Source organism: Struthio camelus, chromosome 5 (genome assembly GCF_040807025.1).
Source record: "Struthio camelus isolate bStrCam1 chromosome 5, bStrCam1.hap1, whole genome shotgun sequence".
Classification (NCBI taxonomy): domain Eukaryota; kingdom Metazoa; phylum Chordata; class Aves; order Struthioniformes; family Struthionidae; genus Struthio; species Struthio camelus.
Genome location: NC_090946.1, coordinates 30,527,885 through 30,553,428, shown reverse-complemented (window position 1 = coordinate 30,553,428; position 25,544 = coordinate 30,527,885). Strand labels below are relative to the sequence as shown.

Sequence of the window (25,544 nt, the reverse complement as noted above, 5' to 3'; positions counted from 1 at the left end):
AGTTCTTCAAACAAGTCAAAAAGAAGAAATGACTTGGCAAGGCTTCTTCATCCCTCACCTGGACGGTTTGTATTTAGGAACAAGCTAGAAAAAAACAGTTCAGTCAGTTCTTTTGTTTATTGAGACGTAAATGCACGTGTGATTAGGAACAGGGCTGAAGCAGTAATGAAGCTCATGTTACACAGAGTACTGTACAGCCAGCAGCTGCTTGGTATAAGCTGTTATGTATATATGCTGGAACTGGATGGTTAACTTGGAGAACTTTTTATTTTACTTGATTAATTCACAGGCTAGAGCATATGTATTTTCTGTATATATGTGTATGCAAATATGAAGTGTTTGCACGTGCATATATGTACATTTTACAATATATAGTAAATTTAATCTTTTCATTCTCATAATATTCCATCTGGGTTGAAGAGGACTAATATTACCATTTCATAGGTAAGGAAGGCAGTTGGAGTAGGAAATGGAATTGAATCTAGGGGTCTACAGCTGCGAGTGAGTGCCTAGTTGCGTGGCCGATCTTACTTTGTGGACTGAACAGTCTTTGCCTCCTGTGTATTTTCTATACAGAGTGTATCGTTCTTGAATCCTTTTGTCTTACTAGGTAACCCCAACAAAAGCCAATGGAATTACAGAAAATGATTTATTTGATTCTCATTACTTTTACCTGATGATCATGGACAATGATCAGCAGATGGTGTAAGTTACGCTGCTGGCAAAATACAAGCAGTGAGCTGCAATACACAGAAAACTAAATGTACTACTGTAAAGCAAAATAAAAACCTCACTGTTTGGAGGAAGCAAGCAGGGAGAAATATAACCTTTTAGTTTGTTGAATCTGTTGCATGTCACTGGGTGTACTGTAAACTATCCCACATTGAATTCTTCGGCTAGACAATAAGTCTAAGAATTTGAGATGTCTTCCTCTCATTGACAGAGGTGGAATAAGAGACTGTACTGCATAAATATGACCTGTAACAAAACAGAATGTAAAGTAATTAAAGATCTTTCCTTGTCTGCCTTCAGAATAGTAGGGAAAGAAATTGCTTCTTGAGGAGAAAAGTATTTAGAGGTAAGTTTTAAAAACATGTATGCATATCTGATGTCAGCCTCAATAGTTTACAGAAAAGTGTGACATTCTGTAGCATGGGATATTTGACATGTTTGTGCTGGCTAGGTTTAAAGAGATGTGTATATATAATGATGTGATGTTACTATTAGAAAGCAGTGAGATTAGGAAAACCAGTATTTTTAGGCTACTTTGTTCATACTTTGCATACTTTATTTCTGCCAAAAAGAAAGGATGAAAGAGTTGTTGGAGCCTCATCCATGTAGAATCCTGGAGTGCTACCTCTGTGGCAAGCTAGCTGGTTTCTTTAATCACGTTCCTCGTTGTCAAATTGTCAATAAACTTTTCTCTAGCTCAGAAATATGTTAAAGGGTGAGATGTCAAAAAGGTGAGATGGTGGTGTTTGAGTGAGGAATCAAAAATGTGGCCTTGATTACAGATGGGATCCTCAAAGAGGCCTTGGAGGAGACGGCGATCCAACTGCAGCTACCTTTGCTTAATTCCTTCTGTTAAGCTTCTTTGAAGATCCCAGCTGGTATTTGATGATGTTTTAATAGTTAATGTATGGGCTAGTAGAACTTGACTGATGAAGTAGATGAACATTTTAATGAAGCTTGGGTACTTCATCATTCAAGTATTATGGAGCCTTAAGTCAAGCTTAGAAGTTTACTATCGGTCAGTGTTTGCACAAAGAGTGCAAATGAAGAGTTTGATCGCTTTGATAGAATTTGATAGCTGGCCCACCCTATCGCTTGTAGAATTGGTAAAGGGAGCTAGCCGTAACAAATTGTGCTCCATTCCTTGAAGGCTGGTGGTTGTTGTTTAAATCCAAGGGAAGAATGTTGTTGCTTTGGGTCTAACAAAGTATTCTGCTAAAGTGCAGGGCAGGTTGTCAGAGAAGTGAGAGAGGAAAAAGATGAAACTCTCCTTCTTTCAGAAGTGAAATTAAGGTTGGATCTTGTTATTCATCTGTGATTCTTCAGTGTTCTCAGTGGAAACTCTTCATCACTATTAACTTCTGCAATCCTCATTTTTGCATGCGTGCTCCACAATTTAACAATAATTACTGAAATAGTATGGGTTAATTCAGGGCTACCATTTCAAGCAGACCCAGTCCCAGTATAGAGATGAATCCTTCTCAGCTTCTAGCAATTCTGTTACCTCAGAATTCTCTTTGCCTCACCTTATCTTTCCTACTTCTCCCAGTCTGAGAGCCTATGTCCTGTTAAAACTACCTTAAACTCAGAATATCTTCCTTATCTCTGACTCTTCTCTCTTCTTACTAAAGTTACTACCAAACTGAAGTACCCACACATCCTCGAAAATCAGAGCTCTTTATTTTCCCACCTTTCTTTCTGCAACTACAAGGCTCAGAAGTTCCTTGAGACCTTCCACAGCCTGGTTGCTTAATTTCAAAAAACAAGTGGTAGGTCAATATGAAGTAAATGTAAAGACAGCCCTGAGCTTGAGCTGAATTGAAGTAACATCACAAATAACTGAATTCGCTGCTCTGTGTTTCCACGGAGGTCAGCCTGAAGCATGAACAGACTGCAGTGCTCGTTTCGGAGAGTAGTGGAGCAACCCAAAAGGGCCTTCCTTTAGCTGCTCCAGAAGCCTTCCCCCTCTTTTCTCTAGTAGTAAAGAATGCAACTTTCAAACCTTAGAACCACTCCAGCCCCATCACTAGTTCCCAGTAGCAGTACATTATATCATATCTGGCTGTCTATCAACCCTGTTATTGTTTACTATTAATTAGCTCCTGTCTTTCATAGAGCACTTCATCATATACGTGGTCTTGGATGTCAAGAGACAGGTGAGGAGAGGGAAGGGGCATAATTTTCCTGGTAACACAACTCAGTGTGTGTTATGTGATGTGATCCTTGGAGGACAGAGCCTGCTTAGGGCCTCATTTAGGATATGGTGGTGTGCGTCCTTGAAGTATAGAATTATACAACAATTTAAGTTGAAAGGGACCTCTAGGGGTCACCTAGTCCAACCCCTTGCTCAGAGCAGGTATGGACCTCAAAAACAAATGTATTCCAAAGAAAAAGTGACATATCTAATGGTTTATTTTGGAACAAAGGTTTTTTTTTAGGTATATTTTTCCAATGTGTGTATCAAAAGAAATGAACTGTAGGATTTTCTTTCCTAAAGATTCAGTTGCATAGTTGTTCATATATTGAAAAATCACTGTGAAAAAATGCTATATTTTTACTTTGCTTTACTTGTCTGTTGTAAAACAAGTGAACATTTAGGAACGAGATAATTTTTTAACTACTTTTTACCAATAACATTTCAGAGGTGATACAGGAGAATAAATGACTTTCAACTCTGGCTCTCACACTATCAGCTGAGCTGAAATTGGTCAAAAACATTATTTTAAGGCTCTTTCTTGGAAAAAAGGTGTATGGCAGAGGTATTTATACCTGATTTTTTTCCATATACTCTTCAAAGACAAGGTGATGAGTCAATTATCCATCTCTATTTCCATTTACCTAAAATCTGTCAATGATTTGAAGAACCAAATTGCATGATTTGGGATGACTTACGGCAACTCTAAATATACTGTTATTATAACTCCTTGACTATTAGTATCATCTGAGTCAGAAGGAACCCGTTTTGAGTGATGTTCCAGTTTGAACTTGCAGAGCTAAGGGCCTTTTTTTTTTTTTTTTTTTGGCCTTGAATAAAATGAGCAGGTATGACTTGGATGTAATCAACCAGGAAACCATAAATCCATGCTGATGTTTTTACAAAGTCTGTTTCCAGAACAGAGCTATATTTCCATCCCATATTTTGGTCTATCTTAAACTCCTTTGCTTCCAAATGAATTTTGATGCCTTTTTTTTTTTTGTTTTGGTGAGAAAAATGTAAAATCTAAAGATAATTCAGAAATGGATCTTTATACAAGGGAATAAAGTCTTTTCTTGTTGCCTTTTTCTTTTTTTAAGCTGAAAAAGTGGTGTGATTTCAGTGAGAAATATATTCAAGGTGAAAGCTGAGTCTAAATATGTCAAGGACAATTAAAACTTCAGGATTTAGAATAAGGAGGGAGGTGCTACACTATATTCATCAATGGAGGTTAAGTAACAGCTTAAGCAGATGTTTTTTCTAACAAGGAGTTTAGTTACCCAGAGTATGGTTACAAAATGCTTGAGTATTTTAATGTAAACATTAAAATATTTCAAATAGCATTTCACGATTTTGGAGATACAGGTTGCAGCACAGTTTTATGGGAAAGCAGTTGCTTTTTACATTCAATAAACATTTACATTTTTTGACAAACAACTTTGTTTGTAGTATTCTTGCTATACCAGGCCACAGTGACATACTATAACAAGTTGTTCTTTTTGTTTATGTTTGTTTTTTAAAGTCACTATTACCTAATTTGAAAGGTAGGCGAGGGGCAGAAAGAAACGAGAGTGTTTGCCTTGTGTCCTAAGCTGAAGTCTGCTGATGCATGTAACCACAGTTAGTGCCAATCAGCTGGGGATGATAGGCAAAGCAGTATTCCTTAGTGACTTTTAAAATCACCTCCTCCTCCTCCCCCCCCACCCCCCAATCATAATACCTCTCTAACGCCACCTGCATAAGGCTTTGTGATTGCTAGTTGGTCTGACTGGGCTCCCAGTAGGATGCAACCTACCAGATAAGAAAGTATCTCAGCTCATTGCTACAAACCTTAGGGTCCAGATCTGATACCTCTTTTTAGAGAGAAAAAGAACATTCTTTATCAGCATGCTTGTGCCACAGGTGGCAGAATTAGTCTTTCAGGAACAGAGATATAGGCCCAGTGGGCCCAACTTCTCTGGCTGTGGCACAAGTGAGAACACCTTAACCAATATTTAATACATGACATATTGACATATTTTCTTACTTGAAACTATCGTTTCCCTCAGTCATCGTGGAAGCAGAGGAGTATTTGTAAAAAGGTCAAAGTGGGAAGTGTGGGTAATCAGCACTTCAGCGCAATCAGCCCTTGCCTTTGTGCTGTTTTCTTATGGACTAATGTTACTCAGTAAATGTATTTTAGGGTTTTTTTTTAAATTATTTTACCTATTTTAAAGATGTAGAATAGGCTGATTCCATTTGGTGACTGTATTTGCTAATGATTAGCAAGTTTGCTGCAGTAGCATAACTCAGTTGTTAATGTGTTTTTATTGGACCTGATCCAAAAATCTCTGAAGCTATCCATTTATTTTGAAGGGATATTGGATAAGGCACTGTGGTGAGTTGCTAGCTATGTGTAAAATGTTTATTTTGATTTGATTTTAATCATTCCTTGCAGAATATTTGGTTGTGTGTTGGCAACGTGTAGCTTGGTGAGTACAAACGAAGCAGACATTTATCTATATGATTTAATCACTTGCAGTATGATCCATTAACAAAACAAGATTTCAATCATCCATGTTATATCTATGTGCTAGATCCACATCTGTTTGTCTGACATCTGATTTCTTGAAATCATAATTAACGTTGTCTATTACAATTCTAAAAAGAGAACCCGCAAAATTGTGTTTGGTATGTTAACTATATTTTTTCTTTTGATAATAAAACAGGTACAACAAGTGGATAAAAAATGTGCACGGCTCTGAGTCCAAAGGCACGTGGGCCTGGCCTCTCTGATATGCATCAATATAGCCAGTGGCTTGCCAGTAGACATGAGGCCAACTTGTTGCCGATGAAAGAGGATTTGGCCCTGTGGCTCACAAACCTACTGGGTAAGATTAAAAATAAGGTAGAATGCAGTTATTGACAAGTCACGCTGGGCAGTAAAAGAACTCCATGCACTGTCAACTGGGACTGCAGTTCTTCAGACTTTTTTGCTTTTTGTTTTTCAAAAATTAAAGTAGTTACAATTAGATAGCTACTTCCACCCCATGCAGCTGTCAGCAATGTCAGAAAGGCTCGTAAGTAATGTGCTTCCATGTATAACTGAACTTTATTCACCTGATGTTTATTGTTCTTCATATTTCCTTTAAAATGTTATTTTCTGTGTATTTTCTGTGTTAATACTGGAGGACACTAATTTCTGCTATCAAGCGCATCTTTCATCTTTACTGATAGACCTCCTAAAGGCTATATATATATATGCTCTCTGTCTTGACTGGAAGGAGCAATTGGAAAGTTCCTTGGTGGCCCAGCAGCCCAGTGATAGATAGTAGCTGCTGAAGGCAAGGCAGTGCATGATAAGCCTTATGGAAGCTTGTGCGGGGAGGGCTCTGACCAACTGGTTGCAGCGTATGTCTTGGTGTGTGAAGCAGAAACAGGTTTGATGGAAGAGGATGCAACCCAGAAGCCAAGAAAAAAAACAAGCGGAAGTGAAGAGAAGCAAGTGAGAGTATGTCCATGGTAGAAAGGTGAGGGACGGTCCTTTGGGATATAGGATAACAGGGTTCTGCCAAAGAAATGCAAGATTTAAATAATAAAGTCCTCATCCTAGTGGAAACAACTCAGTAGTTCTTCTCAGTAAAGAAAAAGGAGAAACTATATGAGGGGAAGTGATAATAAGAAACTTTTCTGAATAGTTTTTATTCCAGTTTGCACAGAATCTCATTAAAGAGTACTGTTTAAAAAATAAACACAAACAACAACAAAACAAGAACAACAAAATAACCTTTGGCTTTTGGAGCAGTAATTACTACTAGGTTTTGCTTTTAGTGATAGGAGATAATTAGTTTTACCAAACTAAAAATAATTAAAAAATTCAGCCCGTAGATGTTTACAGGGAGCTTTTTCTGTTGTCATTTTGGAGGAGAATTTGGATGAACGTTTTTAAAAGTGGGATTTTTTGTGGAAGTTCATTCTGGTGAGATACAGAAACTTTTTTGGCAAAAGCTGTATTTGAACTTTCTCAATGATATCACATAATAATAGTTTATATCCTTTGCCCTTCATCTGTGTGTTCCGTGTTGTTGTATTTTGTATTTCCACTGTGTTATGAGAGGTGTAGTTGATACAGACAGTGCCAGTAGAATGCGTTCAAGGACACAGAACCAGAACATTTAGCTGGTATCGTTTCAGGCTGGAAGAGCTGAGTCCTCGTAACTGCAAAAGTGGGACTTGCCTTATAGCACATCTTTCTGTGGTACTTCCATTTAAATTGATGAGAATTTCAAATACAAAATCCTCTAGGGAATGCCAGAACAAAATCTAGGAATTCTGACTTTTTCATTCCACTTAAGCTCAAGACAGCAATCCAGAAGGTTGTTTTTGAATCAGGAACAGGTTCTATTAAGGATTTAATATATTGTTTAAATGTTTTAAACAATGGAGTTCTAGTTAGCCTTTCTAAAACAAATAGAAGCTTGTTTGTAGCTCATAACAGAGTTCTCACAGTGACAAGATTAGGAATGAGGTCATTTTTTTAGCAAGAAAGTAGCAACCAGCAGGAGGTTCTGAAATGCCAGCTATAATTAAAAATCTGATTTTTATGTGGACACCAAGCTCTGTACAGCAGAACGAAATGGGCAGAGCCTTCTTTTAATTAAGCAGTATACACAGTTCACTTGTTTAATGCATTCCCCCACACCTTTTCATATCCAAGCTCTTCTCTTCTAAGAATTTGTCTATGCAGGCTTTCAGAAGACTTAATAAATCACTATAATTTCATTTCTTAAAGTTAAACGGCATCGAATCCCTGTGTAGACATTGTTATTCAAATTAATAAGTCAATTAACCTAAAATTTTCATTCCAAATAAGTGGAACTGAATTAAACTAAATTAGTATACATATAAATATATTTACTCAGAACTAAAAATTTGGTTTAATTGCTATAGAGGAATTAAATTACTATAACAATAATAACCGAAACTTTCATGAACGTGCTGCTGTTGGATAAATAGGTATGATTTTATAGCATGCTGCTAGCTAGCTGTAGATACGTATTTGTATTCTCTCACTTCTCAGTATCCAAAGGAACATTCAAGGCATTTTATTCTTCTTTCATTGAGGGATAACCTACTTTGCCTTAATGGCCAGTAGATTTTTCAAGTGCGTGGGTGTGCAGATGTCACAAAACAGATAATATTCTGTACATCCATACCCTAGTCTGCTGTGTGCTGTAACTTGTATGGCCTCGTTCTAAGTACCCTTATATCAGTTTGAACAAAAAAAAACCTACTCAATTTTTTTTGTAAAGAAAATTAGTATATATTTTATTTTTTATCACACTGGTTTATGTTTTGTTTCATCTATATTTTGTTCATTTGTTTGTATGAACTAATGAAGGCAAATGACAGGCACTCAGAATCTGACCTACTTTTCAAATCAATGTCGTTTTTTAATATAATAAAATACATTTCAGGCAAGAATGTGGGCTGAACCTCTTTATGAGGCAGTTTGATCAACTGATGGTGTTTTGGAATTCTATATGGGGAGGCAAATGTGTCTAGTTAAAGAAGTTAAAATGATGACAATTTCGTACCAGAAAATCCTGATTTCAGTTCAGAATTGCAAACTGGAAAACATAATACTGCACTTTATGGTATGAATAAAGGTCTTTGATATTAGATAGAAGCTAGGCACTGCAACTAGAATTTGACCTTATTTGAGGTGCAGTTTGGAAGTCTGAGATGCATGATGTTGTAGCATATCTTTAAAAAAAAAAAAAAAAAAAAAAGCACAATCCTCTCTAAGAATTTGTAAACATGAAAATTAAAGACACTTTAATTCAGCATGGACATTGTTTTCTAGTAATTGCTGGTAACTTTTACACATTCTGCTAATTATCCTTGGAAACACGTCAAAGAAGTTCAGAGCTGCTGAGAGGACAGTTTGTCATTACAGCTACATTGCTGAATAGATTTTTAGCTGCCTGTGTTCTGGGTGGCTGGAAAAGGGGCATTGCAAATCAAACCGATGCGTCAGATGGGATTGACTCATACCGTATTATATCATTATAGCATTCTAAAAGTGGGGCACCTCAGCGGTGGGGGAGAGAGCGTGGTGGTGGGGGGGTTACACACTGGAGAGGGAGATTGGAGGTATGGGTGTTGTTACTCTCTCACCCTCCTTTCCTTCTGCAAAGCTCTGTCCAGCTCTGCCTAAAGATCCTTGCAATGCCAAGGTTAAGGAAATGTCTTGACTAAAGGTGTTGCAGAACATGATGGTTTGTCTAGCCTTGTTTTTAGTATGTGTAAAGCTAATGAAGCACTGGAGTGCGTCAGCAGTGAAAACAGCTTACTTCGTAAATTATGTATATACTCAGTTTAGTAGAATCCTCTTTATGGTCATGAAAACTTCTGTTCCACTATGAGCAAACTTCACATGGGAATTATCACTGTTGGCTGTACTTCTAGAGAAGGCAAAATGGCAATTTGAGAGCAAGTGGGCTTTGCTGTTTGCTGCACTCTCCAGTACGCGCTCATTTTCTGTCTGGAGATTGGAAAGGGTTGATATCAGGAGGAGTGGGCCTTATCACCAGTTTGTCACTTAGGATGTGTGATTTCAAGAGTAAAAAGAGGCATTGTTTCCCCATTGGCTGTTGTATATAGCTCTGAATTTTTGCCACTCTAGAGACTGTACCAGATGCAGGTTATCTCATTGCAGCCTACTCCATCCAGCTTCATTTAACACATGGGACCGTGGAATAGACCTGTCTGAGATGTGTCCTAGCTGTGGGAACATGTCTGGGCTCCCAAGATTTCAGTACTGCAGCCTCTTTCTGACAGAGCTGCTGGGGTGTCGTGTGAAACAAGTTGGAGACTGCAGGATGCTGTAGACCTTTGAGGCATGTAAAGATTAACTACTTGGGTGCAGAAGTGAAATATGCTTGAAGAAAAGGAACAGAGAGGTGAGAATGTTAGGAAAGGTGTAAAGTTTGGGGGATGAAGGATGGGAAGTCTTCTGAAAGAAAACTGTTTCTTACATTTTGAATAAAAGCAAAACCTGCTTCAGCTCAGTAATCTTGCTGATATTGCTGCCTCAGAGGATTCTGTAATGGGACTTTAATTTTCAGCATTACTATGTTCAGCTCAAGCCAGTGGGAAATAAACACTTTAAATATTTCTGAATATCACGACATTGATGAAACTTCTAGTGATTCTGCTGATTTTGGTGCAGCTTCTCATTTAGTTAAGAGGCTGTATAATTTTCTTTAGTATCAATATGCCTTTGGGATTGCTTTTTTGTTCCGTTTCAAGTGAATGATGTTGTTTCAATAAGACCAAAATCATTTCTCTTGCTGTTAGCTAGTCTAGCATACACAATAGCCTTTTTGTCAAAACAGATCCAGTTTTGTGTGTGTGTAAAATCAATGCCCTTTGTTTTCTTTATTTTTGTTATGTGTTATCTGGGGTTTAAATGCCATGCTTTTTTTGGAGGGTGGGGAGGAATACTTCCACTGATGACTCAGTATAGTAGAAGCCCATCCTCCTCCTGATGTGTTTCAGTTTTGCCTGAGTGAAATGTTTCCAATTGTAAACTGTTAGTTTTATGCTCTCATGGAAAAATACAATTATTAGAGTTGATCAGCTAGTTATGAGGCTGGAGTCGGGGTCTTGTATTGTAATGGCTAAACACTGCAGTAATAAAAGAATCAGCTAGATTTTGGTACTTTATTTTAGCTTTTGGATCCCTCCACATTCATTTTGTCATTCCTTCAGACCTCCCAGTCTGCCTGCAATAGGGCCCCCAGGACTAGGTGGCCTTATAGACAGCTGCCCACAGCTGCAAAATAATAGGCATCTAGGCATAAAGATGCCTCTTTTTAAGGGGCATCTGATTGTTGTATTAAAAGAAAGGGTAAGCAATGTTTGCAAGGTTGGGGAAAGCCTTTATATTCCTGTTTTTTCATACATTTAGTGTTGCTTTTTATTATGTATGTTATTACCATTCTATAAAAACATTGCAACTGTTTTCTTGTAATTACAGGGGGAGTTATACATTTTTAATGGCGTTTAATGTTTTTTCCATACAAATATACAGAGCCTTTTTTTTTCCTCAGGCTATGAGCATTACTCTCATTTGAATCAATACATTTCAACTGTTAAATATGTCAGTGTCTGTTTTAGCAAAGAAATGCCACCTTTTGGAGCCATAAAATACAGTGAATTGAAAGCTGACACCTAATATATTTTTCATTGGATACAGATGTTCGATGCGAAACTCATTTTTTCAGCTTTCATAAAAGGAGAGCAGAACTGAAATACTCTAGCTTAATGTACATTATGTAGTGACCAAACCACTAATGCAATTCAGCATTAAAAATAATGTAAATGTATTGTTAAATAGCAGCAGAGAGAGAATATTTTTTCCTGTCTGTTTAAAGAGTAAATACCTTTAAATAGGTTTTTGGGTTTTTTAAGACTTGACCAGGAAAATAACAGATCTATAAGTCATAGGGCAGAGTAGATATGTAGAGTGTGATTCTTTTGCCAGCGGGGAACTTTGTGTGTATCCTTCTGCTTTCCAAAACAACAACAGCCCTACCCTGTAGGGTAAAAATATCTGAAATACATTTATTTTTTAAAAAGAAAATGCATCTCTAATAAAATACAACATTGTATTAAAAATAGAGCAGTCTCTAGAATATAGTCATTTTACATATTTAGCTTTCTGGCTTTATACCTTTTGCCAAAAATGCTGATGAGGCAAAACAGAAAATATTTTATTATTAATAATGAGAAATAGGCAGGCTAGAATGGTGATAAAAGCATTTGAGGTGCCGAGATGTTGCATTTTTGTATCTGGGAGCTATTATAGTTTCAATCCTGGCCTTAGCTGAATTGGAGGCACTGCAAAAATAATGCCGGTTATGCATATGCTACCATTGTGATGAATGTTTGCAGTGCTGCTACTGTTCTGCTGCTGCCTGCACAAGTCATTATGTATCTGGGGACTACAGCGTGGGCTGTATGGCAGAGAGAAGAGAGGCAAAAAAGAAGAAACTGGGAGGGAAAAAAGGGGAAAAAATAACTTCTACTTCAGAAACATCTGTTTGATGTGAAATGTATTAGAAAAATCAGGTTTAACTTCAACCAGAAATGTAAGTCTGCTATTGCATCTGAAGATGATTTGCTGCAAAGATGTTATTACCTTAATTGTTGTGCTTAACTGACTAGACTAAAATGACTGGCAAATTTTTGCCCAAAGGATTTTACATTGATGTTGATATCTAGCAATTTTCAAACAAGGGCCTAGACAACTTTCCTTTAGCTTTTTTTTTATTATATTGCTTTTGGAAAACACTGCTGTTTTCAGTGTTACAAGTGACATTGATCATCAGATTACAAGGTACCAAATAATATATTACAGAGGTTTAATGTTCACTTTTTACTATCTTCTTCATTTTTCTTGTTTTTTGTATTTTTTTTTTTTCTTTTTGAATGGAAAAGTATACGAGAGCCATAGTTTTCCTGTTTTGTCTGTTTTTTTTGACAAAAATATTGTGAGCCTCTTCTAACAAGATTAGTGTTCTCTGTTTCCAGATCTCTTATTGAACATAAGCTCCTAAAATCTTTCTGGAAGGTTGCTTTACTCAGATAGCTGCTGTCTGTGGCGCAAAAAAAAAAAAAAAAAAAAAAAAGATCAACCAGCAGTGGACAAACTTCAACCTATTGTTCTAGTTCTTGTAAAGAACTCAGTTTTGGGAGGAATGGGTGTAGGAATGGGAGAGGGAATCATTCTCGTTGAAGTTTTTTTTTTTTTTTTTGGCAGTATAGAAAACTGTTACCTTATGATTGCTGTCCAACAGCCTATGAAAACTGAGCTCATATTGTTATTCCAGTTCCCAAATGACATATGTAAATATTCTGGAGGGGGTAAAAGGTCCTGTCTTAATAAGAAGAGCAAGAATTAGTCCTTGATGCTCTCTTGACGTTGGTAGACATTAAGAACGTTGGAAAAATACAGCTGCTGCTCAAAAAAGTGCCTAAAGAGAAGATAAATTTTCCAGTAGGCATGTGAAAACAGAAAAGCTTCACGAAATAGATTTTTTTTTTTCTTTAATTTGGAAATGCTGTCATAATGCTCCAGGTTTAGTTTGGTGGTAGATGATTCCCTTCTCATTTAGCCTGGTCAGACTGCATATCTCATAACAGGCCTTTTGTGATCTCTCCTCTAGGAAAATGTAATTACAGTGTCATGGTGGACAGTTTGGTCGGGGAGGCCAGCAGTAGCAAAAGAAGAGCGTACGCAGCAGCTGAACTGCAGTATTGAGGCACAATGATATATTGCCAAATCAGAATATTTTGATTTTGTTCTTTGGGTGAAAGTTTTAATTTGTATGGCAAGTAGACACTTACCGTGTGTGGGTGGGTGGGTGGGTTGGTTGGTTTGTTTGTTTTTTTTAAAGAATCTAACTTTTTCTTCTGAAAAGCTCTTTTGTAGGAGCGTAGCAGTCACTTCAGTATTTTGTCAACTTCTTGTAGGATCAAGTCTTAAAGTAATGCTAAAGAAATATCTCTTTTCTTTCTAGACATGGTTGGCTACTTCTGTTAGGAAATAAGCTTCAGTGAAAGTGTTAGTGATATTTAGCTATAATACCCCCCCCCACACTAGTGTGTGGCACCATTTGCCTGGTGCACTCTGTCCTTTAAAATGGTACGATAAAAACACTGGAATTACACAAGTAAAATGAGATGTGCAGATTCTGATATGTTCGAATTGTTTTTCGCATAACACATACCCTCCCAGAGAAAGCCTATTTCTTTGGACAGTTTGTTGTACCTGTGCCAGTAAAATAGTAGTAAGATCATTCACTAAACTAAGTAGTATAAGTTTTTCAACTAAGGCATGTTTCAAATCGTTATAAAGATTTCTGTTGATTTCAGTGCATTTGATTCATGTTCTTTTTCTTTACAAATGCAACCTACACTGTTCGACACTTCTTGCCATGCTAATTTTCTGTTTGCTGTTCAGGTAGAGAAATAACAGCAGAAACATTTATGGAGAAATTGGATAATGGTGCCTTGCTTTGTCGGTTAGCTGAGACCCTGCAGGAGAAGTTTAAAGAAAACAGCTTTGATGCAAACAAGCCTGGCAAAGTAAGTGTTGGTAAATGTTCTAGCATGTGTTATCAGTATCTGAGGTGTTTGACTGTTCTGGTGCTGAATTTCTTTGAGCAGTTAAGAGGCTTCATTTGTGGAGGCTCTGCAAATAGGCAGGGAGGTAATTGCTCTACATAGAAAAAAGACAATTTAAAATCAGAGTAATAAATTTTTTCAGAAACTATCATTTACTTATTTTATACAAAACCATTCCGTTAAGGAAGTAGTTCTAATGTCCTGGAGAATATATTGCATCCACTGTAAAGAAGGTATGTAACAGCAGCTCAGGCGTGGCAGCATAACAGCACGTTGTTTTTAGAAACATGACTGGTTTCTTCCTGGTCTGTTGTAGATAGTGGAAGCCCTTCCAGTCATTTCAGTGAGTTTTAGTTACCTGCTAAAGTATGATTCTACTCTGAAAAGTGCCCTTATAAAAGCAGCAAATTTTAGGGTTATTAAAAGAGAAAAGATAATTTGGGTCATAGAATTTGACCTCCCTGATTCCATTACCCGTCTCAGACCACAGAAAGCTTCCCCGTATCCTACACTCTTGTAAAAATAATAAAAGATCAAAAGGAACCAATATGCTATGTTACAAGAAAAAATTAGAGGCAGGATCAAATGTTTTGCCTGTATCCTGGGCCTGAGAATAGCTGATATTTATGTAGTATTCCTAGATGTTCTTTGTGCCTCTGACTCCCAATATTTGCTTATTCAGTTCATAAGTTAAAACATCATTAAACAATCTCCTCCATCCCTTGAAACCTTCTGTTCTGCAAATCTGAAATATGAAAATTAAGTGGTTCCCTCTCTTCCTCCTTCCCCTCCCCCCCCATTTTCATCACCATAGTTTAATAAAGCTAAATGCATGCTATATGGCTAAGAACCAATTATATGTAATGTTGTTTACAGAGGGATGCATTGTGTTTTGTAAGGAGTTTACTCAAAAATGACTTGTAGTGTGGAAGATAAGACACTGAATAAGATCTAGCGGTGTGATGTGGTAGCAAATGGAGAAAATGTGATCCTTGTATTCATATGCAGGGGGACTATTGAGTAGCTGTGGGAGTTGCCACTTCTTCCATAAACAGCTTTAGTGAGGCCAATAATAAAATTCTATAGTTAGTTATGATGTCTAGAATTTAAAGATCCTGTTGATATTTTGGAAAGCATTCAGAGAAGAGCTGCAGGGAGGATGTGAGATGTGGAAAATGTGATCTTCCAAGAGATATGGAAGATTTTGCAGAGACCAGGTTAAGATTTTGCTTGATTGCAGCCTGCAAGTATGTGGAGAGAAAAGATCCTGTTGTGCACTGTCCTTTACCACTTAGGCAAGTCATTAGAAATAGGTACTAGAAACAGTCCTTAGAAATGAGAACTGAAACTAGATGAAAACTGAAACAAGACAAGTTGAGGCTACAAAAAAGGCAAGCAAAAATGGTAGTGGAAGAATAATTATTAGAGCAACTTAATTAGTAATGTGGTTGATTCTTCATCACTTATGTGTTTTGCGGTTCAGAAAAAGTATTGGATGTCTAGCTCAACCAGCAACTGCTGGGTTCATATCCTTGTTAATGCGCCGCATTGAATGATTAAAACAAGCTTCAGGTTTTCAGAGCTAGAAATCACATTCCGCTTCTCTCATGGCAAATACAGCACTAACATATGTTTGTTCTTGTAGAGACAGAAAATAAAAAGAATTAAAGAATATAAAATGGGAATTATTCAGCAAATCTTTTTTCCTATGAACTATATATTTTCCCTTTAGCTTAAATAATTTTCATAGGACAATCATACTAGAAGAGATTAAAGAACACAGCAAGTCCCCTTTTGGGGGGAAGTTAATTGAAATGGTCAACATTTACATTAATTCGGTTGCTCTGAAACTTCTTTATTAGTCTTGTTAAATTCAGATACATCTACCTGTAAAGCTAAAACAGACAAATACACAAGGGGAAAAAGAACCTAAGAACAGAAAACACAAACTGCATCTTCTATTTTTGGTGTTGTCATAACTTGTCTATGGGACAAATTAGAGAACTGACCACCTTGTGTCAGCAGCAGCTGTGTAAGTTGTTTTTCTTGGTTCCAGCCTCGTAATACTGTTTTCTGCAGAAGCAATAGTACTGTTTCTGCTGAAGAAATTGTTTGGACTGACAGTTTTTTTTCTTGCACCTTCTGTCCTTTTTAAAGAGGAGAAAAGAGGGAAGAAAGAGCTGGGAAGAAAGATAAGAAATGCAGTCAATCAAATGAGAAAGTGCAAAATATTTTTAAAGATTGACATCTCGGAAAACCATGTGCGTTTAACAGAATTCTCAGGATTTTTTTCTTGGTAATACCTAATGAAGAAGGATTTATCAACATCTACAAAATTCTAGTGAATATTCATTCGGAAATTCAAACAACACTTTTATTAGATATCTAACTACTGTCTTTTGGGTTTTTTTGTTTTGTATCATCACAGACTTGTCTGGTGGCTTGTTTTGAGAGAGCAGCCATTTGGAGAGGTAAACGAGAAATGTTCCAATATTTGGTACTTCTGTATTCTGCTGCTGAAAAGAAGCAGAATTTCTTTCTTGTATTAACTTACTCAGCTGAGAATGCGGGCTTTCTAACTTCAGTTAGCTAATCCCCCCCTTTTTCTGAACCTAAGTTATATTAGAAGCCAGTTAGACATTTGTAATCCCATATGTTGTAATTACTTAGATTTGTTAGTCTTTTATTTGTCAAACTGGTACAGCAGGCAATGCAATTAAATGGAAAAATTCTGCCCCACTGCTCTTTTCTCAATGTATATTATTTCATACTTAGTAAGAATTCAAAGAAATGGCGGAGTAATAGCTGTGTGTTGTTGCAGACTATTAGTGAACTATTTATCCTTTCAGATTGTAATTCCCTGTGTAGCAGTCCTAGGCAATAGAACTAGTCTGTGCATTGGCAAATCTGTCTTGTAGTGCCAAGGAAATTTATAAGAAGATTATATTGTATGAAATTTAGCATAGTAAGCATTCCACAGTCCTCCCTTGAATCATTATTATGGACTGTGTTAATAATGCACGTGGAATTCTGGAGCCATTTCTCCCTTCACAGGAAAACATGGTCTTCCACACAGGTGCCCTGCTGCAGATGACTTTATTGGCAGCTGAAAGTTCAGTAGAGTCTACCCTCTATTAGAATTGATAGCATGCTCTTTTATCCATATATATCTTTTTTTTTTTTTTTTTTTTTTTTTTAAGATAGACACAGACTGATATAAAGTGAATGACTGTCAGAAGGCTCAGCTTGTAGGCAGCACCAGGCTGCAGCTGAGTGAGGGAGACGGGGTAAGGTTGAGGACAGAGCTAATGGTGAAGGGAGATCTTACCAAGTCCCTCCACAAGCCTTGAAGATTTGCTTCGCGTTCATAAGAGGAGGTTTTCCTCATAAATGTGCTACTTCCTAGATGGCAAGTCTTCATAAAATACTTTGGTTTTAGTTTTGTCTCAATTAAGGGAAGACTATATATCCTGTTCTGTTTGATATGTACTGCTGATCATGAACCACTTTTAAACCTCTTTGGGCCTGTCTGTCTTGTTTACCAGCTATAGCAACACATTCAATAACACATTTGAAAACTAACATTGCGTACATTGACTCATCAGTTGTACACTGTAATTGCTTAAGGTCATATTGCAGTACTCTGCAGTATGACAAAGATAAAATCTCATTGAGTTTAAATGAATTGCTTGTGCAGCAAGCTTCTGTTCAACATCAGTGTTGTAGTTTGGTTCTTAACAGAACTACATCATCCCCTGTCGTCTTAGGGAGCAGTGAACTTTCTTTGGCTTCCTGGGACACCGTGTAGGTTGGCATCAGCCTTTTTGAGCGTGGAGTAAATCAGAAAAGCATAAACTAAAAAGATCGTGCTTCTTGGAATATAAGGTTATCCTGCTTTGGAAAGATGGTTGTATTAATAGAAACCCTTCCTTATGTATCTTGAGGGGACATTTTTGGATACTAGAGGCATTTCCAAAAGATTTGGGAAGCTACTGGTGATATAGCTTGGGAGGAAAGCTTTAAGGTACTGAAAAGGAAATAAAAAGGTATATGATGCAAAAGCAAAAAGTCTTACTTAAGATCTGGAGGAAGGCAGCAAAGGAGATCAATGGAGTAACTTTTTATGGGGAATGACCGAGTAGGTTAGGGTTCTTTAGCGTGGAAAGAGACAACGTGGAAGCATATGATAGAAGTCTATGAAATTGTGAATGGCATTGTAGACGCTGACAAAATCTTCTATACAAAAGCTAGAGTGCATCAAATGAAGTAGCCGAGCAAAGGGGATATTTGTTTTCACAGTGGTTGGAATCTCCTTGACAATGAATGTTACTGATTCTTAAAGTTTACCTGAATAAGATAACGGAGAGAAATCCCTGAGAAGTTTAAATGCACAGAAACTCCATTTGGCCTAAGACATCCCTATAGCTGAAAATGGTTAGGGCCTGGGAGAGTATTGAGGGGTGTAACATACGTTAGCTATGGTCTTAGTCTTCCCTGGTTACCTACTTATGGCCAGTCTGGGCTGGATGGGCTGATCGGGAAGGGTCATTCTTGTGTTATGTAGGTTATTGCTTCTTGGGGCTGAATACCTTGCTGTTTGTGCAGATGGACAAATCTATCATCACAACGGTCAAACTTAATTTAAAATAATTTCTTTGAAGTGCGTGATTTTTGTTTTGCTTACAGATGCCCATTCAGAGCTGAATCCAAACAGCTAAAAATAGCACCTGAGTCAGACTCTACTTTGGTATCTGTATCCAGGGGAGTGGTGCGTGATTGGGAGCACTAGGGTTTGGCAGCCTTTGATTCCATTTAAAATGCAGTCTCTGCTCATTGCCTTTCTGAGCTTAATGCCGTAGTAGGTACTTTTAGATGTCATATTGGATACTCTGAATGTACTTTTTGTGACACTAGTTCCCTAGCCCAGTGGGATTATATTTGTTAATCACTCAGGAATAGATTGTTAAAAGCATTTGAGTTTCTAAAGATGAAGAATTTCAGTTGTTCGTTTCAAAGGATGTTAGGTGCTGAGTACTTTTTCAAATCCCAGAACACAATTTTTTATTGTGAAGCAGCTAAACCATCTCTCAAAAGTTGATGGTTCTGAAAATGTGGTTGGTGGTATATCTGATCCTTTGCTTCAAACAGATGAAGCTTCGTGGTGTTTGTGAGAATTTTGAGTAGGGAGTGCAGTATTAGGCTATTGTGACGGTGGTGTACGTTCTTTAAAAGAAGCATCTCCTTCCCCTTCTTGGAGATATTTACAATATTAAATGAATCATAATCATATGCATCTATAAAACGTTCAGGAGCTGACTGATAGCAATCTTAACAAATGCTGAAATTTGTATGGTAGTAAGCTGCTGGAACTACCAGTGCTGCTGCTAATGATCTACTGTCTAGAAACTACAGACTTCTTATTATAGCAGAAGTTATTTCATAAGTGATTCATGTCACAGGATGCCGTTTTGTAATTTTCTCCCATTGGCTTGGATTTCATCTCCATGCTCTCCTGGCAGTATTTTACTTTTCCTGACAGATAGTTAATTTGAGAATTTCACAGCTGTACAAACAAATTTAAAGCATCAAGGCAGGTATGGTATGTACAGAGTCCACATTTGCTTGGACTTAGTTTAGTAAGCCCACTAATTAAGATTTTAAAATAAACAAAGTATGTTAATAGTTATCACCATTTAATAGACGGGGCATAATAGACTGCCCACCACACTTGAAGCTGAAAATATATTTTTGAATATTCCACTGAAAACAATGTTTTCGTAGAAAATGAAGGAAAACAGACTGAAACTGAACCATTCTTTTTCTCCAGACTCTCAGAGGTTAATCAGATTAATCTCAGCTCAAATCTCTTTTAGAAATACTCTTGAATAATGAAACTGAATCTAAAATTAAATCCCATTTTCAGGAAGCCAGGATCTAGATTTGGTTTGGCCTATAAAAGAAGTAGAGGTAAGTACAAATAAATCCGGGTGCAAATATTTTTAAGTCCTAGCATGTTTAATTCAAATATGCATTTAATTTTATTTTTCCAGTGGTAGCTGAGATTAAGATGACTTAAGAAGATTAAACTGAGCATGTACTGAAATAAAACTATTATGTATAACACTGAGTAAATTTTGCCCTTGGATGTGCATGTGCACTTTCATTGAAATTGTCTATGAAAACAGTCGCTAATGCATAGGTAAGTGAATATATTTGCAGATGTTAAGAGATTCTGTCCACCTCTTACCCATAGTCCTAGTATCTGAAGCGTACTTTGTAGTTGCTTCATATCGGAAGCTTTCACGTGCCCCTTCAAAATATGCGTAATGAATAAGATGGTGCTTGGTAGGTGCAGATCACTGTTACAGCGTTGGTTTCCATGGAGTCGTGCAGATTTGCATAAGATGAGGTTTTGGCCTAGTGAGTGCACTGTATGCACTTTAAGAGTTACACTTAAGAGATCTAAACTGAACTTTGGTTTGGAGGGATTTTTTGCCCTTAATTAAGCTCTAGTATTGAAGTTGGATCTCAAATGTGAAGCATTTTGTCACGTCTATAGCTGAAAATATGTAGTTTGTTCTAAATTTTCAAAATGTTTTTGATTCTAAAGGGAATTATGTATCTAGGTAAGTAGGAGCAGAACCTTGGAAACTAAAACACTCATGTATCCAAGGGTTTGACTTAAATTCTCTCAATGTTGAAAGAAGGGGGTAGTGACTAAAGAAAAAGATCATAGATCTGGAGACCTAAGTTCATTACCTGTTTCAGCTGTAACCTTAGTGTTTGATCTTGGGAAAATATGTCTCTGCGCTTTCATTTCCCACATCTGTAACCTGGGAATACTGTTCACTGTACACTATTGCTTTGAGGCTTAATTTGTGGACATTGTATAGTGCTTTGAGATCATCTCATCGTAGGTGCCAGACTGTATTGTTATCCTATTTGCTGAGCTGTTACAAGCATTAGGTAGCTTCCATTATTAAAAGAAATTGATATTTGACCCTGCTCGTTTAGGAGAAACTTGGAGATTATGTTTCTCTAAATACAAGCAGGAGGCAGCTTCTTTGTTCATGTATTCAAACCTACCTTTGCTTGTGTCTCTCTTCCTTCAAAGAGCTTTGTGTCTGCTTCCCAACAGGACCACAGGCAAATATAGTAAATCTAGTATTCCTGTGTTAGAGGATCTGGACTACTGGTTCAAGATTTAACTTATTTCCCAAACTAGTGGGAGTCGGGAGTGAGTAACAGCGCTGGGGTTGTTCTAACAATTTATGAGAACAAAAGATGTGTTCATTCTTGTTCTATCTTTTCAAACGCTAAGTTAAATGACAAAAATTAATATGTTACTGTAACCTACATCTGTAAGTAATCTAGAAATATCAGTTTAAGTTGTTGAAAAGGGAAAAATGTGTACAGATACTGCTAAATTGCTTTTTTTGTTTATAGAAGACGGTGCACAAATCTGACAAATTGTAGAGGAAAAGGGTTTAATAGCTGAACCTGAACTGATCAAATATCAAATTAGGAAGAGCTAGGAAAATGCAAATTTCCTAAGGAAACTAGCTTAGCTAGTGTACAAGAAGGCAGACTGTGCTCGGTCTCGTTCTAAGACTCAGTAGCTGGTTAAAGGCCTAACAAAACCTGAGATAAGTAGTAAAGACCACAATATTTTTGAAAGGCTCTTAAAAATGAGGAGAACAGTTTAAAAAAAAAATCTTCAGGCAAGAGGTATGGTTTCTAAAATCTAGAGTGAAGCCATTCAGACTTCCCTTACTAGAGTTGTGAAAGTGTGGGTGGGCAATAAAATTTTTCAGGTTATTAGAATGTAAAAGTTGAGCCAAAACAGATAACTCTTTTTTTTTTTTTTTTCCCTCCAAAGAAGAAAAAAAGAAGTCCAGCCCCAATGAAATCATTCTTCTCAATGAATGGCTGAGGTGCTATGCAATGAAAACCAGTAAATTTATAATTTCCTTTCATTAGGTCTTTCTGAAATATAGTAATACTTTTCAAACTTACTGCCATGAACTATTCTCAGTTGAGAATAAGAGGCTGACAGTTTTCTAAATAGAATCACATATGTATGCTTATTATGAGAACATCCGTAAATGTAACAGACAGAATCTCTGTTCTTGTTTTTTTAATTTGGAAAGGATATACATTTTCATGCCTCAAGGTATAATTCACCTCAGAATGGAAAGTGCTAAGAATAACTTTTCTCATTCAGCAGTTTCTTTTATCTTTGTCCTCTTCATCTCATATATTTGTCCTGTGTCTTCCTTTGAAGCACATGGATCTGGCTCCCCTTAAGCCCTGGATGCTAGACCTCTGACCTGATCAACATAGCAGGGTGTGGGTTGTTGTGTGTGTGGTTTTTTGTTTGTTCGTTTTTTGTTTTTACTGTAAGCTTCAGTTTCTCAAGATCATATATGTCCTGTAGGCAGGATGTGTTCAGGTTAAATACAGTATCCTGTAGGCTTGATGTCTTGAAGCCCACATGCCCAGTATAAAGATTCCTCAGCTGCCACTGATCCAGCTAGAAAAATCTGCATGACACAGGAAATCACGTGGTGGCCTTAGCAGGTCCGGTCTGCCCTTAGCTATGTTAGCTAGTAAACTTTACTCTCCAATGAGAAATTGTATGAAAGCGCTTGTGCTGTGATCAGATTCTCTCTGGTTTGTGACAGCACCTTGGGTGTCTCTGCACTTAGACTTTCTGAAGATTTTTGTTCTGCAGTTAGTGCTCATGGAGCCAATTTCTAATCACAAGAGTATAGGTATTGTCCTCAGTTACTGGAGGGACATTGTCTTTTTGTATATTAATCGTTATAATGACACACTGACATGGATACAAGAGGAAAAGAGTAATCTTGAGAAGTGACTCGCAAGTGCTAATCCATCTGGAAGGAATCATTCCCACAAGACTGTAAAGCTGTTTGTTAGAGAATTCCTTATACCTTCTCCAGTCCTGTCAATAGCTTGCTGAGCTCATGTTCGTACAGACTGGATTACTACCAGGTTTCTGGCAGGCACTGTAAGATTTGCCTGCAAAAGGTGGTATGGACAAACCCTGTAAGTGTCAGCAAATAATTCTTAGGAAGTGGTACGTGTGTGAGGTTTTTTTTTTTTTTTTTTTTTTTTTTTCCTTCCCCCCCCCTCTATCTGCAAGAGGACTGCATAGTAGTAAAGAGTTGTTCTTCCTACCAGACCATGACAGGAGATTTTTGGACAAATTTAGGATATTCTGTGATTGCCTGCTTGGCACCTTCCAGCTGAATATGTTGAAGTACTTATAAACTTCTAGTTGTAGTCAGTGCATTTAAACCATGTACTCTGTTAGGTGCAGAGCTACACAACTTTGAAAAGAGCACTGAGACATCACGTCTCTCTGAGATCATTCTCTGTTGTTACTTTTTGTCCCTGGAAAAGCATGATTTGCTCCCTCCGTTGATTGTGGCAACTTTATTCTCCAGGTGAACTGACTGTGCTAATGTCAGCAAACCTGTGGTAGGGATTTTCCTGCATACCTTTCCACCCCTATTTGACCTTGCAGAAAAACTCAGAATCTACATCTCAGCATAATCATTGAAAAAGCAGTAGTCATGTAAGCAGTTAACTCCTACTTTTGAGAATAGCCTAATGATTCAGACTGCAGGTTAGGTCAAGAAAAAGAACACCAAAACTTGACTTCTAATAATATCATTTAACTAGAAGGTATATCTGAAGTTATGTTTCCTCATAGGTACTTAATTAGTATTGTTCTTATATGGAACGCTAATGCTGGGACTCTTCATAAAATTTCTACTGAACCTGGAAATCTTCATAAAATTCTACTATTATTCCAGTCTAGCTGTTACAGATATACATGATATATTTTCTCAGAGGGATACATATACAGCCATTTTTTAATTTGTTGCTAGAAATTATGTTTTACTTCTTATACGAAATACATTGTAACATTACTGTTATGGGTTTTGTTAAGTTTTTAAAGCACCGTGTAAATATATTTATAACTTTGTAACAGTTCTTACTGCAGGCCTTTTTATTCAGATTATTATGAAATAGTCTGGAACAGGAATATAAGATTAGAAATTTAAATGCAAATTAGCACACATTTTAAATTCTTGAGGAAAATATAATTTACAGTAGCACCTTGCTTTTGGCTTAATTTTTCAGTTCTCGGGTAGTTCAGGCTTAGTGTTAGTAGTTTGAAGTAAATAATGAACGAGCAAGAAGTACAGAGTTTGGGCCTTTTACTAATAGCGATGCTGGAGCTGAAAACGGGATGGAAATTTCTGAAAAGACAGGAGTAGCAAATATACTGCCGTAAGTGATGACTCCAACGCAGGAGAGTACATTAGTCAGACTTTCAAGCGTAGACACTAATTTGTATATAGTATAATAGTGTCTGATGAATTTATTTGAATAAACATGTAGTTGGGCTTGTATACTTGAACCATTTTGGGTGAATTTACATATGTCATAAAGCTTTGTTCATAACTTTAGAGACTGATTTAAGACTGGTTTGGAAATTTGGCTGTATAGATTAACATTCCAACATGTTTTTCAAATCATGGACACTTTTAAATTTTACGCCAGCTTAGAATTCCCAGGACTTGAGCAGTTTCCTTGTGGTTTCTAATTGGAAAACTCACAGAAATTCAGAGCCTTTATCATAAAGGCAAAGATGTAATTTTTCTTAAAAATGAACATACAAGGGTTTTGGAGAGTCATACTTCCCTGCAGTGAGCTACATGTGAAATTCTCTCTGAATGTTTTCAGCATCTGCATAAAAAATTGTCTTCGCTAAACATCTGGAAAACCAAAAAGCAAACAGATAAAGCAACTGGAAAAAAATTCTGTCTTCCTTTAGACTGCGTAGATCTTTATCTCAGTCATCCGCGACACTTGGCTCATGTTAGGTAAAGCGCCGTTTGGAACTAATCTTGTAGGAAGTGCTGGGATCTTCCTTCCCTCCTTCCCACATTGTGATCTTTTGAAAGATCCCAAAGTATGGGATTTATCACTGAGAGAAAAATGGGAAGACAAGGAAGGAGAAGAGACATAGCTATAATATGGCAGTATACCCAGTGTAACAATAATTACATTTAGGAATTTGAATAGGTTCTTACATTTGTTATTCAGGCTGCCAGTGAAAAGTTAACCTCCTATAGTTCTGTAAATCAAAGAAATACTTGGAATAATTGAATTGTTTTGATTGTACACAGATTGAACTGTATTATTCCGTACTGTAAGTGGAAGTATGGAAACCTTTTTTTGAAAGGAAACATTAGAAACTATAATATAATTTGATGGACTTCAGCTGTTCAGTCTGAAAACTTCTAAGTATTGTCACTGCCTTAGCTTGGACTTTTCTGGAATAATTAGAGGGGAAAAAGTGATTTTGTAATTTCTGAGACCAAAATAAGTTGTTTCTGCCAAAGTT

The 25,544-nt window shown here is 37.0% G+C and overlaps 1 protein-coding gene across 8 annotated transcripts in view; it reads left to right on the top strand.

Moving 5' to 3' along the window:
• The window catches only part of GAS2 (growth arrest specific 2), a 102,997-nt gene that overhangs the window by 4,710 nt on the left and 72,743 nt on the right, over positions 1-25,544 (top strand). For 3 of the 8 annotated variants that reach the window (XM_068945338.1, XM_068945332.1, XM_068945333.1), the window contains exons 2-3: positions 5,635-5,796; positions 13,938-14,062. In XM_068945338.1, the coding sequence (XP_068801439.1) occupies positions 5,655-5,796; positions 13,938-14,062 (267 nt within the window). In that variant the 5' untranslated portion in view covers positions 5,635-5,654. Of the gene's footprint in view, positions 1-1,032; positions 1,079-2,847; positions 2,889-5,363; positions 5,398-5,634; positions 5,797-9,715; positions 9,871-13,937; positions 14,063-25,544 lie in introns of those variants that run through there. The other 5 variants (XM_068945337.1, XM_068945334.1, XM_068945339.1 and 2 more) reach the window with 5 other exon arrangements.